Source organism: Glycine max, chromosome 19 (genome assembly GCF_000004515.6).
Source record: "Glycine max cultivar Williams 82 chromosome 19, Glycine_max_v4.0, whole genome shotgun sequence".
NCBI classification, from domain to species: Eukaryota; Viridiplantae; Streptophyta; class Magnoliopsida; order Fabales; family Fabaceae; genus Glycine; species Glycine max.
This window is the reverse complement of record NC_038255.2, coordinates 45,062,269-45,078,851: the sequence shown is the minus strand read 5'-3', so window position 1 is coordinate 45,078,851 and position 16,583 is coordinate 45,062,269. Positions and strand designations below refer to the sequence as shown.

General features: G+C 28.4%; 1 protein-coding gene across 1 annotated transcript; it reads left to right on the top strand.

Annotated features, from left to right (window-relative positions):
• Nucleotides 1-6,237: 6,237 nt before the first annotated feature.
• LOC100778488 (probable 2-oxoglutarate/Fe(II)-dependent dioxygenase-like) lies at nt 6,238-9,614 on the top strand. Its single transcript, NM_001254669.1, has 5 exons — nt 6,238-6,294; nt 6,572-6,869; nt 7,172-7,419; nt 7,945-8,284; nt 9,249-9,614. The coding sequence occupies exons 2-5, from the start codon at nt 6,579-6,581 to the stop codon at nt 9,495-9,497; spliced, it is 1,128 nt and encodes a 375-aa protein (NP_001241598.1). The 5' UTR covers nt 6,238-6,294; nt 6,572-6,578; the 3' UTR covers nt 9,498-9,614.
• Nucleotides 9,615-16,583: the final 6,969 nt, after the last annotated feature.

The following is a 16,583-nucleotide window of genomic DNA, read 5'->3' as shown; positions in this document are numbered from 1 at the left end:
TTATAATTATAGAAATTTACAAAAAATATTTATAATGTAAGAAAGTAATTAAAATATTTATAATTATCAGATAAAAATAAAATCTGTTTGATTTTCTGATAAAAAAATAACAATATTTAAGGCAAAAATCTTATATAAATGAGGACAAAACTTAATGCAACTTGTAAAAATATAATCCAAAACATGACATAGATTTGTCAGGGCTAGACCCTACAAATGTTAAAAAGTCAAAGTAATATAAAAAAAATTGATTAATATATTTTAAATTGATAGGTTGATTAATTTTAGTTTTATTTCCATGCATGTATATATGCGTTTAACATATTATGAAGTTATTCTTTCTTTTCTCTTTTTAAGCCTTAATAGTTAATCTTTGAAAGTTAATTTAGATGCTTATTAAGTTGAATCAAGTAATTACTTGGTGTAAGCTTTTGTAAGTTTTTAGTTTTTCATCCACAAAAACTCGATGAATCCAAAACTTAAAACAAAAAATTCTTATTAACCACATGCAGAACCAGATATAATAGGTATTATTGATAAGCTTTTTAAAATCTATAGCAATTAAATTAAGTTTTAATTTAGAAGAACTTTTGTAAATCGTAAAACTATATTGAAAGACTATGAAAATCAATTATTTTTGAAAAATAATCAGTTCATTCTCAAACATTCAAATATGAATTCCTTTTTTTTTTTAACTTAAGGCTACTTGGTAGACTGGATGTGTACGTGTGTGTATTTGAAAAAAAATGAAACAATGTGTAAAATTTTAAAAGGAATTATACATTAAAAGTTTAAACATATATTTAAAACTAATTTTAAAATTATTATATAATTGTAATAAAAAGTAATATTGTCATATTATATATATATATATATTATGATATCTTAATATTATTTGATTTATCTCAAATATAAAATAAAATAGCTTATACACTATCTATCAAACTATCTTATGTACATTACATATTAGAGAGTATAAATTATATACTCTTACAATATCTTAGATCTTATCTAATTTTTGAAATAAACAGAATAAGGGTTTAAATTGAAATTTTGATTTTAACCATACCAATTTCATTCATTATTGTTTTGGATTAGAATATACATAACGGGCAACAAATTAGATGGTTAACCCGCCAGTTATAAACTATGTACCCCGATATAAAATAAACTAATTTTAAACATCGGTGAGAATCTAATATCTCAAAAATTCAAGGTTTCTTATGCAAGCTTTGTCCACGGAGGGTAAGTCAGGTCTATGATCAGGTTTAAAGGCCTAATCGATAGATAACATGTGAATATTCATGTATTATCATTTGCTTTTTTTTATTATTATTTTCAGGATACTAAGGAGGCTAGATTAATAGAAAGATATTAGTAGTTCAAGGACACAAGGTGCCCTTGTTGCAACTTGCTTTTTCAGGATAATAAAGGTTATAGAGAAATTGTATGTGTGTGTAAACGATCGAATAAAATTCCTCTCCGGTATGGGAGACAATCCGAACCGGTGTATAAACACATATTGCTTTATTTTTATTTTCTTATGATGTATGTAGCTAATTGTGTATGAATTAATTTCAGAACATTTGATTTTAATTAACATATACTTTTGGCTTTTTTGTTGGCCCATTATTCATTCATTTTTGTAATTAAAGCGATGATGATTTGGTGAAGATGATCTCTAGTTTCTCTGCTTAATTAGTGTGCACGATGTAGCAAAGAGAGAGAATTTGCATCCGAGGATGACCTACCCAGTTAGAAGTTAACGAGATGGTGTTAAGTATTGTCTTTGACATCATCCTAACATCTCACACCTATTTTAATTTAATAATTAATTATAGGCGAAACAACTCAGTGATATCTAGGAACCCTACTAGAGAATACTCAGTACTCTCTAGGAACCCTCCTCCTTACAGAGTATTCAAACTCATAAATTATTTTGAGTGACTTTGTTCAAATAATAGGTCTATTATCCCCTAGTCAATTCTTCGTCTATCCAAATTCACAGCACGCAACTTTGAAACTAGAAAATACTAAGTCTCCACGTATATTTATGTATGTTATTTCTATTTCAAATTACTAGTACATGATATAGTATATCATGATCTATAATTTTAAAATGAGAGAATCCACGTTTCTTAGCCAACTAATTGCATATTTAATTTAATTTTAAACATATGTATGTATGTTTAGATGAACATTCGTAAAATTGGTTCAAAATTAACAAGATTTTATAAAACTGATTTTGAATAATAGTGATTTTAGTGATTTTTGTTTGGATACATATATTAGAAAATTAATTTTCATATTCAATGATGTTTGGAAAGTAACTTTCAAAGTTTATTTGAGTGTATAATTAATTACGAAAATCAGTTGTTTGTAGATGTCTTTTGCATTTTGATTTATTATATTGATATTGATATATAGACTATTAATTTTAAAATAAATAGCAAAATTTGTAACATGATTTGTTTATAATAAAATTAATAACTAAAATGCATAATATAGTAGCTTGTGAAATTCTGTAAAAAAAAAATTACTGTTGTGTGAAATTCTGTAAAAAAAAAAAAAAAAGCTTGTGAAATAAAATGCACCTCCTTAAATTTTTTTTTGACCGCAAATGCACCTCCTTAATAAAAACTTACAAACTTAATTAAAATACAAACTAGCAATAAATGAGTAGTATCAAATAAGAAGTGGAAAGCTCTTAAAAAATAAGTAAAAACTAATGGTGTAAGTAGTAAATATTGGGGTGGATTGTGGGCATATTACAAAAGGGAAGTTTAACATTTTCTTTACCTCTTTAATTGGTTAGGAATGGAGATAACACAGAAGAAGTAACTTCGTTCCATCTGCTCTCCTGAGTAACATAAGGAAGGAAATCAATGGCAGGGTGGTAGCGGCAACAACCAAGAGAGAAGTGACCCATGTATTAGCTTCATTGACACTAGAAAAGATTGGAGAGCAAAAATGAGAGATCAAATAATCAATTGATTCTCTATGATGCAAAAGCAACTCTAAGTAGCTTTTTCCAAAATCGATTTTTACTTGATGAATCACATCTAGCATGGTAAATCAAACATCACAGTCTTACAATTTTTTCACATTTGACCACTCATAATCCACGTTCAGGGGTGTCAATTCGCAACCAAACATGCTCTTAGTAGTGGTCTCTTTTTTTTTTATTCCAAATGATATATCACAAAGGATATTCACTCCATAAAATAATTAAAAAGGCATATACTAGTACACGATTGACTGGCTAGCTAGCTAGCAGAAGTGAAATACATCAAATGTGTATAAGATATTACTAGCTACTTGAAAAAAAAAAGTAAAATTAAAAAAGAATATTATTATATACTTATTTTCTCTTCCATCTCTTTCATCTATTTTTTGTTTCTTTCTTTATTTGTTGATTACATCATTTATGACATTAATTAGTTTCTTTCTCTTCTTTTTATTTTCCCCTCATCTTTTTTCTTTCTTTCACTCATACACCACATTTTTAGGGTGTACATGTAGATTTTTCCAATGAAAATAATTGTAAGGGAAATATATATATAGGATGCAAAAGGGTGAATAAATCCGTAAGCACTACGACCGACAACTTATGCGTAGCAGTAGTTTCAACAAGATTGCAAACAATAGAGGACAAGTAACGTGGCAACAATAGGTTTTTTTACAACAATTGGTGAATTGCAATTCATTTTGGCGGTGCAATTCCCATTCATATGTGTTCGATAATATATGTTTCAAGAGAATAAGTTTTACATTCAACTAATTAATCATCAAACGATAACTTTGTGAAATTCATCTACCAGTTTAGACGTTTAGTTATATATCAAATCAGAGGACATTATATTTCAAAACGGCCAAACACAACAATTTTTACACGTTATCCATTACTAACTAATGTAGTACTAGCATGTTTATTTTTGTTTTCTTTTAAAATCACGTTTGAGCTGTAATAAGCACGAACGTTTGGGTAACATTTTGAATTTCAAATTAATTCATTATACAAAGTAATAAAAATGATTCTTTATTTTTTCAATAAGTAGAATTAATTCTAGATATAAGATTTATAATTTTATTAAAACTATTTTTTAAATAATTTTATAAATATCATTTAAAAAATAATTTTAAATAGTAATTACTTCAAATAAAAAAATCAGCATGAATAAATCCAAATATTTAAACCGAGCAAGCCTTAAGCAAAAAGATTCTCCAAATTAATGCTCCCAGAGCAAGTTAACAATTTCTACTTTCGTGCCTTCCAAACATAGTATATTAAGTATTGGGTTCGTAATTGAGAAATATTGAAGTGAGATTAAATTTTGAAACTAACGAGCTAAACAATTATCATTATAGCTTCTCGAAGCAGTCCAGTCTAATTTAAGTAAAGCCAAATTGACTGTAACTTAAAACGTGCAACCCTTCTAGAAAAAATAATAAAAACAATGTAGATCCACTCAGCAGACAAAAGAATGAGTGAAGTTACCAGGTAAAGATTGTACAATCATCATTCAAACACTACTTAAGAATGGATACCGGAGTCAAAATCAAAATTCAAACAGACGAAGAAAGAGTGCTAATTATTATTAAGAATGGAAACCAGAAAACACTACTTACCCATTAATTAATAACAAAATATTACAGCGATCGAGAGTAGATATATCTTACCGGCGTGGTAATAAAAGCTGCCTGCGAAACATGTATTATTATTGTGTATATATTTTGGGTCACAAAAGGTTTAAACATGACGTGGAAAGTAAATTCACGTACGGATTAAAGATTTGAATTTTCAATTATTTATTATAGCTAGCAGACAGGCATGTATACAGCACGCAGCCATCAAAAATGAATTACTAGAAGAAGAACGAGATTGAATATTAAAAAACAAATGAGAAAAGGCATGATAATTATGAAGGCTGCTATACTTAACTGACTTTAGCCAAACCGGATTTAACCTAACCGGATGAAAAGAGAGGGAAAAGACTGTAATATATTAATAGAAAAGTCCACAAAAAAATTTTAATAGAATAAATATTTTTTAGTCATATTGTTAGTTCGAAGTTGTTTCGGGATGAATTTTCTCGAAAAGGATTAGAGGATGCCTACTTAGAACATTAAAATGTGTAACATGCTTTTTCACTAGATCAAGCTAGCCTAGGTTTTATATCAATATTCAAGGGTTAATTACATTATATTTCCTTAATTTCCAGAGATATGATGATATGTGGTAAAATACATTAAGATTTGATAGGATACAAAAAGGCATGATTAGGTAAGGGCATAAACCAATTAAGTATATATCACACCAATATGATAGATTTAAGTTTAAATCAAGTCCTGAGTCATTCATTATATTCTTTGATGACTTAACCTAATCATAATCGAAGGATACACAACTTCTAAAGTTCAAATGTTTAAGTACAAAAAGATTAAAAGCGAAAGATATAACTGTTGTATGTTAGGTTTGATTTAATAGTAACAAAAGTATTTATTGACTTTCTTGATAATCAATTATCAACAAGAAACTTAGCTAATCACCTATAATTAAGAGTTTTATTTTTCAATTATATTTTTTTTATTCTCAATAATCAAACCTAAGATGTATTGATAGGATCTGAATTCAATTTTATTTAGACAAACAATATATTATTATAATAAATATAATAATATATATGTATTTGTTTTTTTCTATATCATTATTATGTCAATTATTTTTTCTTTCCTTTTTTCTTTTTTTTATTTCTTTCTTCTATTTACTCTACACGTTAAAAGAGGTATACGGGTATTATTATCCAAATTAATGATTTATATGCACCCCCAAAAGTCAGCTATACTAGTATATCTATACATGAGTTTCTATAATGACTATTTTTTAAATTAACGTCTTGAGACTTTATAATAATGAAAACAAACAAAATCAAACTAGTAATAAGAAAAACACAAGGAGACCGATCGAGAGAGGTAGTAGGTGCTAGCCAAGAAAGAGACTAGCAATTAGAAGAATGGGGTCTTATTAATATTAATTATCTGTCCTCCTCCATGGTCTCACTGAACTTTTGTCAACGGTATTGTTAAACTTGGAATGGAATGGAATTAGTCGTCAAGTTCAGAACTCTCAACCCGGTTTCTTCGAAACATGCTACTCTTCCCTGCCCCACTTTTTCTTCTTCCCTTCACTATATATACATCAAAAATTTTCTTACATTAACACCCCATTCAAGCTTATTTTTCAGTTTCTCTCCTTCTAACCCTCATAAGATACTACCTTTTTTCTCAACTAAGGTAGTGTTAGCGTTTGCAACTCAATTTATGCTCATCTCTCTAATTTTTCCAATTAAAGAGAAGAGCACATTTTGATCTCTCACAACACACACAGACAAAAGATCATATGCATAGAAATATATATAGATATAATTAAGGAAATTAAAAAAAGCCTTAGTTATATAATTACATAAAATTAAGCATATATAGTATTTGCCTTTGTCTCCAGTTATATATATATATATATGAATGTTCTTATATAATTTACTTCCACATGCTAATTACTTTACATTAGCAGGTCCTATATGTCTCCTGCAATGGCACTAAATGAGCAAAAGGGCAAGGATGATATCCCAGAAAGTCAATATCAGAAAGGAGTGAAACACTTGTGTGAGAAAGGTCATCTTAATGCGGTGCCTAAGAAGTACATACTTCCTGTTTCCGAAAGACCCACCAAGAGTAGTGTGGAGGATTCAAATGTTGTGAAGCAAAATCTTCAATTACCCATCATTGATTTTTCCGAATTGCTTGGTCCAAATAGGCCCCAAGTCCTTCGATCCCTAGCCAATGCTTGTCAACAGTATGGATTTTTCCAGGTAAGACTTTGGTGCATGGACTGAAGACGGATTCTCCTTTGTTTGTTGTTCTAACTTTTTTAATGGATTTAAAATAGTATTTTTAATATTAAATATAAAATGTCTAACACATTCACTTAATGCTGCCTAAGTGAGTATATGATATGATATAAAAAACAAAATGGAGCCTCGTGCATGAATGTTAAGCTACATATATTATTATATATGCAAAGAAACTTAATTAGATTTTAAGGGAAATTAATCATTAGTGTGAAGAATTAGAAAGTGATGTGATTGAAGTTTGTTGTGTTGGATTGATGCAGTTGGTAAATCATTGCATCTCGGAGGATGTTGTGAGGAGCATGATAGATGTGAGTGGGAGGTTCTTCGATCTCCCTTTGGAGGAGAGAGCTAAGTACATGACAACTGATATGCGAGCACCGGTTCGATGTGGGACCAGCTTCAGCCAAACCAAAGACACTGTGTTGTGTTGGAGGGATTTCTTGAAACTCCTGTGCCATCCCTTACCAGATTTACTCCTCCATTGGCCTGCTTCACCAGTGGACTTTCGGTGAGTAGTGGACTACTAGTGTACTACTACAAGCAAGTTAGGTTCAGCTAGCTTAATTCATTAGATAGAATTATAACTATATTTAAATAAGTAAATAGGAAAAAAATTATTTTTTTTATTTGTTGATTAAGATCAAACTAAGAAATATAATAAATATTTTTTATTTTTTTTTGTGTTATTTATCTTTTATAATCATATCTCTTACGAATTAATCTTATTCTCATTTATTTCGCTAACAATTTCGTTGATATTGGTAATTCATGTCATTTTAAAATTTTAAAAATTATAATTAAGAAGATAATTGAAAAAAAGGATATTTTAAACTTCAAAATGACAGATAAATAAAAATGATTTTTTAAAATACTGATAAACAAAGAAAAATAATAATATTGTATGCTTTTAATATCTAGTAATTAAATTATCAAAATATACGTGAATTCTGTTATAAAAATATGGTCCAAAATTAAGCAACACTGTCATGCAAGTGCTGGCTTTGATATATATATAATTTTCATTTAAAACCAGGAAAGTGGTGGCCACCTACGCAGAAGAAACCAAACATTTGTTCCTGGTGGTAATGGAAGCCATCCTAGAGAGCTTAGGAATTGTGGAAGCCAACCAAGAAGAGGATGACAATATTCTCAAAGAGTTTGAAAATGGGAGCCAAATGATGGTGGCCAATTTCTACCCACCATGCCCTCAACCAGACCTTACCCTTGGGATGCCCCCTCACTCCGACTATGGCTTCCTCACACTTCTCCTACAAGACGAGGTAGAAGGCTTGCAAATCCAACACCAAGACAAATGGGTCACCGTTCAACCCATTCCCAATGCCTTCGTTGTCAATGTTGGTGATCACTTAGAGGTAATCCATAAATTCTCTTCATTTTTAAAAAAATGGAAGATGCACACTCAATATAGTTACATGCACTTTAACACACAATTTTGTAAGCTCAACGGGTACTCAAATATACATTATACACTATATTATATCTATACAAAAATATATCATTGAAATAGTTTATAAATATAATATTACAGTATGATAATTTCTATTCACTTCTTATTCTTTGAATAAAATTCTTCTTTTGCCGTCTAAAAAAAATATAGTATGATAAATTATTTAAAATTGTTGCTAATAAATTTTATAAGTATATAAATATTTTAGCATGATAAGAAAAATATATAATATATTTTAGCCAAACTGAATAACACTATAACATGATTACTTTGAAATTATTCAAAAAAAATAAATATCTTGTTTTTTTAGCGGCATGATGAACAACTGTATAAATTGGGGGATAGCAATTAATTAATCATTAGTTATACCATGAAAAATAGTATTTTTATATTTTTACAATCTTTTGTCTAATTGAGTTAATTAGTTAAGTTAAAGACCTGTATAAGATATGGTTAAGTTGAAAAATAGTACTTTTTGTTTGAAGTGCATGAGTTAATTTATAACAACATGAATAAATATCTTAATATATATTATTGTTTATCTCTCATGCATAATAAAATCTAAATGCAGCAAAATAGTTAGAATCATTTATCTTTTCTAATGCACCTTAATTAGAACTATTATTTTGTGTTTTTACTGTGTGATTATAGCGTGTGTGTACTACATCGTGATGAAAAGTGAGTGCGTGTACTGCATCTTTAGAAAGTAGAACAGAATATGACAAAGGTGAGAGCGGCCGTTAATTAAAATAAACAGTACTGGGAAATTAAGCTAAAAAAACATGACAAGTTGCAAAAATATCATATTTGTGGTTTGTATATATTGTGCTGATCATGATTTTATTTTATGGGTTGGAATTAATTAACAGATATATAGCAACGGAAAATACAAGAGCGTATTGCATAGAGTTGTGGCGAATGAAATTAAGAGTAGGGTGTCGGTGGCTTCGCTGCACAGCCTTCCCTTCAACTGCACGGTGAGACCGTCGCCAAAACTCGTTGACGAAGCGAATCCGAAGCGTTACATGGACACTGATTTTGGGACCTTTCTTGCCTACGTATCCTCCACAGAGCCTAACAAAAAGGATTTCCTCGAGTCTAGAAAAGTGTTACACTGAATTGAATTGATATATTAGAGACCAAAATAAAGAAACAAGAGTTGAAGTGAGGGATACAACATGTAACATTAATCATGGTTTAATTTTGAATTGATTTCAATGTCTATGATTCATGAATAACAGTCTCGCTGTAGTTCCTTGTCTTGTAGTAGTAGTATTACTGTTCTGTGTGTGACTGTGATCTTTGTCTCGCTGATCTTCTCCGTACGTGTGAGTTGTATAGAATAAAACAGTCAAGCTTAAAATGGAGATTGTATCATACAACTTTCCATGTACTTTTTTAGAAAACAAAAAATTTAGATAAATTGAATTAAGACAAATTTTAAGATTCAATTAACGTTTAAAAAGATGCATATAGATTACCTACATTGATAATAGAAATTGAATCTCACATCCCAATGACACATAAATTTATTTCTTACTAACTAGATTAACTTTTTTGTTGACATTTTTTTATGTATTTAGTGATATACAATAGTAACTGGGCCAAAATGCATAAGCATCGATCCTTTTCTCAAACAACATGCAATATTCATGAACCATCTCAATTTTAACGTAAAAAAAAAAATGAACCATCTGAATCATATGCTTTATTCCTTCTAAATGGAAAAATTATAATTGTACCCTGAATTTGTACATTTTCTTTTACAATAAAAAACGAAACAATAAGAAGAAGAAAAAAAGAGGAAAACAAACCTGAGATAAAATAATTAACGTGATAAGAAAAAAGTATCTTATTCTAGTAAATATTGTAAATAAAAAAATATTGCACCAATAATATAACTCTTGCAAATATATCATCTTATTGAGATGTATAGTTAATAGAATCGAAAATTACTGCTTTACACATTAATCTTTACAAAATTTATTATGTTTGATGGGTAGTTCTCCTTTCTTCTACTACTTAAAAAAAAATTCTCAAACATCACAAATAATTGAAATCCTTGTCTGAAAAAAACATAGTCATGTTATATGGATCAAGTCATCAATAAATAAAATTAAGTACCTTTAGGGTTTCTCAAACGAGAAGAATTATTAACCAGCTACCCTTTATTTGTCCGTATTCGTGTTATGTACGTATATGAGAGTAACTTTGTGCATGACTTCAATATGCTACGCCAGAATTATGAAGTGTCTTGTACGCCATCGCATGTTGATATGGTAAGTAAAATTTTCCACCGTCAAATAGTACGATATTTAAAATTTTCAGCACAACAATTAAAAATAAGAAAATTTACTATTACATAAATTTTTAATAGCATTCCATGTTGAACAGAGCAGCCAATGCATTAGAATATCTTATATATTTTAAATTCTATTGTTTAAACGTAGAAATATTAGTACCGTATTTAACATTTAAATATAATTATTTGTATCTCTCATTTTTTTAATCTTTTTTTAACACACACGCATAATATACCTCAACATAAAAAGAGATGACTTATTATTGCCCCACTTTGACGTACGTTAACCAAATATTTTTCATATTATATCTCTGTCTAAATTACATAAATTATGACTGATTCTTGATTTCTTGTACACTGTTTTTGTAGGTTCTTGAAAAAAAATCTAGCCCTGTGCCTCTGTCTGAATTTTCTTTTTACATAAATAACTTTTGTCTGAAATTTTACTTCTGAATATGCTTTCTGTATGGGTCCCCCATTAAAACTTTCATCCGGACCGTTGCGTTGCAGGGGATTTTCTCGTGCGTATAGTTAAGAATTTTCAACAGAAAAGAATGTAGATTTTTTTTCTAACAAGAAGAATGTAGATTTAAAATTATATGAAGAGGAATATTATGCATGCAAACCAAGAAAATAAAAAGAATATTCTTTTGCTAGATGCCTCAGTCCTCATATAACAATATCAGACACAGGGCCTCTAGCATGATAGCGAAAAATAATCTCATGATTAGCATCCCCATATGATTGATTAACTGGAAATTCATGTTCGTCAGTAAGTTATTGGCTCAATTTTTTATTTAGTAATTCCAAGTATATAGATGGAAAACACGTTAATTTTCCTCTGGCGGGAATATATATATAATTTTTTTTTATAATTATAGACTAATACTTCAAATTTATATTGTTGCATGACATATATCACCCATGCTATTTACATGGCTACTATGATTAGCTGAAATTATTCATACTTCATTTAGTCTTTTTAATATTCTCAGGATTAATTAGGATGTGTACTGTACTTCAATCCTTCTACCTCGTATGGGATTATAATGAGATATATTTCAAACAACATTCATGTGTTATAAGATCCCACTCTTTGTGGATTTTCTTTTTAATATATATATATATCAAATTCAAGACTACATTTTTAAGGTTTTATACTTCAGCCAAAATTTTCAATTATTGAGAATATACAAGTCATTCATTCTTAGTCTTAATTTGCATGAAGGATGGATGGGTCAGAAATTTTATTTTCAAATCCTTGTTTTAATCTTGTAGAGATCATGCATATGGTCATTGGTCAAAATGTAAAGTCTGATTTTGTCTAAAAGATTGTATAGTTGGACCGTTGCAGATCCTTTGTACTACTATATTAATAAATACCTTAATTTGCTTATTATATATAAATATTATGAAAAAAAATGTCCCTATATTATTACACACCTTCAATTTGGCTTGATGTAAATGAGAGTTCACAATATTTGGAGGTTATATAATTACACGGAAGAGAAGAGATATAAAGAGAAGGTGTGAACTGTGAAGTGAGTGCTAACTATATTGTATATATGTCAACGCCTTACAAGAATTTTAAAATTATCTTAGATAATGACCAAGGTTTGAATCGAATAATTAATCAATGTAAATCCACAAATCCAGATGCACACACTAGTTAGATGGTATATTGTCATGACTTCAGATCTAGTCATGCATGACCCCATTGTATTGTTCTTTTTATTTAATCAGCCAAAAAGAACATATATTAACAAAAGGGTACAAGAGGTACGTACCCAACCCAAATACAGAAAAACCAAACCTGCGCGGAGTTAACACATATCTCCAATTCTCCATCATTTAAGTTGCCTCTACTGCAACCGACACTTAAGTAGTATTTCAAGCAATAGTTTGAGTTTGAGTATCCCCTTAGAGTAAAAGTTAACTTATACAATTTGAGATGTGAGACTCATTTGATCATTAGGTTGTTTCTGCTGTCAACTGCAGGTTCTGTCTCTTTTAGTAGTGGATGTCTAATATAAAATAAAATATAATGTTAGATTGTATTTTTTAATGAAGTATATATTTATTTATTATTCAACAATTAACATTCAAATATATTAAATTGAAATTAAAATGAATATATATATATATATATATATATTGTGAAGTTCATTAAGAAACTTTACACTTAGAGAGTTTTTTGGTTGAAAAAATTTGACTAACACAATTAAAATAAATAAAAAAAGATGATATATGTGACATGCATTATCGAAAAGAGTACAATTTTATTATTATTTTTTTGACAGAACAATGTTATTAATTATTAAAAATATAGTAAAACAACTCATAAATTTCTCTGTCTTTGATACCCTAATTGTATGAATCCTAATATTTTGCCTCCTATAAACCTTCGTCAAAGATAAAAGTAAAAGAAGAACAAATTAATAGAGCCAAATCATTCAATTGTACTTTGTGGATTTTGACTCAATCTAACAAAAATAAATTTAAGAATGGGAAAGCTAAAAGTTATATTAAGAACAATTCAAATTAATGTAAAAACAAAAGTCGATGCCGACGTACAGATTGCTAAATATATAATTAAGTTTAATCGACGTATCGCAACGTGAAAACCGTTGTGTGTTCTAGGTAAGAGTAGAAGATTAACTACGTCGTGTGTTTTGAAAGTCCAACTCCGAACATCGAACTTCAGAAGTCCAAACTGATATATTTTAAGCCGCCGCAAGTAGTTCTTGGTAAATGCATGCAGATGCAGTAATGAATGAAGATGCATTGTGCGTGCGTATACCTTGACCTTGATGGGATTGGTAGGAGTTATTTTGGACTATATCTATATCTGCCAAATTAATTGACTTGACCCAGCTAGCTAGCCATGTCCACATGCAGGTCTTTAACATAGTTGACTTAATTTTAAATTCTTAATCTATATCACGTTATATACTTCATACTTCATTCTACATTATCATACTAATTTCTAACGTGGCATGATCTTATCCTTAAAATATTTTAGGAGTTGACTTCTTATAGTGGTTGATATATATGGATGATATGATCAGTCCCTCCTGTTAAAAAATAAATCAAATATCCACGCAAGGGCTGGCAAAGAGCCTTCATTTAGCTTGATTTTCAATTCAACAATAATACATGTGATCCATAAAAAATATTTAATCAAACAATAGTGGAATATATTTTTATACTATCAATGTTAAATTTTATTCACAATAGCCCAATGAATTTGCAGTGCACGGGGCTTAATTTATAGTTTAATATATGTATTTAATAAAATTGGGAGCTAGCGTGGACGTGGATAAGGTGGATTCTTAAATTTTTCACATCGGATTAAGTGTAACCTTTGTTAAGAGAACAAAAAAAAATAACTCCAACACTTAAGTAAATATGTGAATTTTGAGAGTAAGTGAAAATATATGAAAAAAATATATAATGACAAACATAAAGAGTTGATATGTATATCTGAGTTTCAGGTTACATGTCACATGTATTTGATGGATCCTGCATAGTGTAATATATATTTTTTATATAATTTTATTTATTGAATTAAATTACAATTATGACAACATTAGTTGATATTACAAAATATTTAAACTATTTTTTTTACAAAAGATTTAAACTAATAGTACTACCAAAATGCTAAAATGCATGATTCTTTTGTTAACTAATCATGAAAAGGAAAAAAAAAACAAAATAAGCTTTGTTGCATTTTATTAGTTGTATTTTACTCTATAATTTTATTTGTTTCTGTTTTTTCTTATTTTGTTATTCAGCATTTATATAACTTCCGTATAATAATTCCATACCAATTTGCACTGCTTTTTTTTTCAGAATTGCACTAAAAAATTTAAATAAAGAAAAAGAGGATGCAGTAATTTTAAACGTTGATTTTTTATAAATCAGCGTCATGAACTTTAATTAGTATATTATGTTTTTCTTTTACTGCATTAGTATATTATGTTTACCAACCAATGAATAGTGACATGAAAGAATCAAAGCTTTTAATTGTTATGAGATCAACTGTCCATTAAGGCATTAACTGGTATATTCTGTTTAACAACCATTTTTTTGGGCCTAATATTTGAGTGCACTAACTCATTTGAAGAGTCTAATTTTATTGTCCGGCCCACTACAGCATGTAGCTGATTAAAAAATAAAGGTATAAACATATTTTTAGTGCTTTAAATTTGGATAATTATTTTTTCTTTAAAAAATAAAATTATTTTTATCAGTCTCTTAAATTATGGAAAATTTATTTTTAATTCCTCTTTATTCATTATGTTTATGTCTTCATAATTTGTTATAATTTTTAACTATTAAAATAAATGTTATTAATTTAATTTTTAAAAAATTAATTTCTAATGATTTTAAATTGCCAAAATATTTAACTCATATAGATTGGTGGTTTTTTATTTTACATTTTTTACGATTTTAAAGAAGAAAAATAAAAAAAACATGAAAGATGAATTATGATGATTTTTTTACATATATTCTAATGAATTTAAACTTTCACAAATTATTTTTAAAGAAATTAAATTAGAAAAAGAAACGGATAGTGAGAAACCACCACATGACAACATTAGTGCAAAGAAATAAAAAAACTAAAAGTAGCTTTTAAAAAATTTGAAGAATTAAAAATATATTTAAGCTAAAAACAAATATAAGTTTAAGAACTAATTGAAAAAATTGTTTTGGGACTAAATTAAAATTTTCAAATAGTTCAAGGACTTTGTGAGTAATTTCCAAATTCTATCCAAGTTTTCACAGCATTTTTCTTAAGCATCTATAGACTACTTTTAAATTCAATATTGAGTATTGACAGCTTTGTTTTTTCACATTTGCATGTTCTAAACTTAGTGTTTTTAATTCCAAAAACATCAATTCCTGATTGCATTTCTAGTTTTTCCTTACAAACTTTGTTTGGACAAACATAATGCACTCAATACATTATTCAATTAAGTGATATTTTAATATATTTCTTAATTTACTTTTAAATTCTTCAATAGGTCCCTAAATTATTTAATTAGGTTCCTAAATAATTTTTCAATTAGATTCTTAAACTGTTATTTGTTTTTTTAATTAGATTTCTACCGTTAAATCGTTAATGACAATGAACTAATTAAAAACAAATAAAAATTCAAGATCTAACTGAAAAAATAGTCCAGAGATCTAACTAAAGTATTTAAAAGTTGTTTTAATTTGTTAAATTGATCTTGCCCTTCTAGAAAAAGAGCTAGCACAATTTAACTTGGAACCCTAGACTTTGCTTTTAACACCTTAGGTTCCTAACTTGGAACCCAATACTTTCCTTTTTAACACCTCGTGCATAAACATTTTTCTCAAGGTAAACACCAGTCAAGTTATTGTATAATTCACAATTCACAACACAAGTTACATCACATCAAGTATTAACCAAACACTTATTCGCAACCATATTTCATATCCATAATTTAACATCTCACAATGTCACAATCCACCATCACATGTTAACGTGTATCTCATAAATTAACATATGTTCAACTAGCCACTTATATTCAATCTCAATCACAATTTCATAATCCCAAAATGTCATGTCATTACGCTTCATGAATCATATACACATCACACAATAGTAATATTTACATGACACAAAACACACACACACACACACATCATACAATAGCGCTCTTCCAACATTTAAGGCATATAATCATTCACTTATTCATTCAGTTAATAGCTATCACACGTACATGTATAACAAACAAGTATATCCTTACATTTCCTCCTAAATTACTACGACCTTTGTAGAGTAAAATTACAAGTACAGGGGATGTACTAATCCTATTAAGTTCATACTTATATTGTTTGAAAGTTAAGACAATTATCTACAACTTTTATGTCG

Excerpts from the sequence above, each read along its gene's own strand:
- LOC100778488 (NM_001254669.1), top strand. The coding sequence starts at position 6,579 with ATGTCTCCTGCAATGGCACTAAATGAGCAAAAGGGCAAGGATGATATC. Across the intron at positions 6,870-7,171 it reads AACAGTATGGATTTTTCCAG|TTGGTAAATCATTGCATCTC; the intron begins GTAAGACTTTGG and ends GGATTGATGCAG. Across the intron at positions 8,285-9,248 it reads ATGTTGGTGATCACTTAGAG|ATATATAGCAACGGAAAATA; the intron begins GTAATCCATAAA and ends ATTAATTAACAG.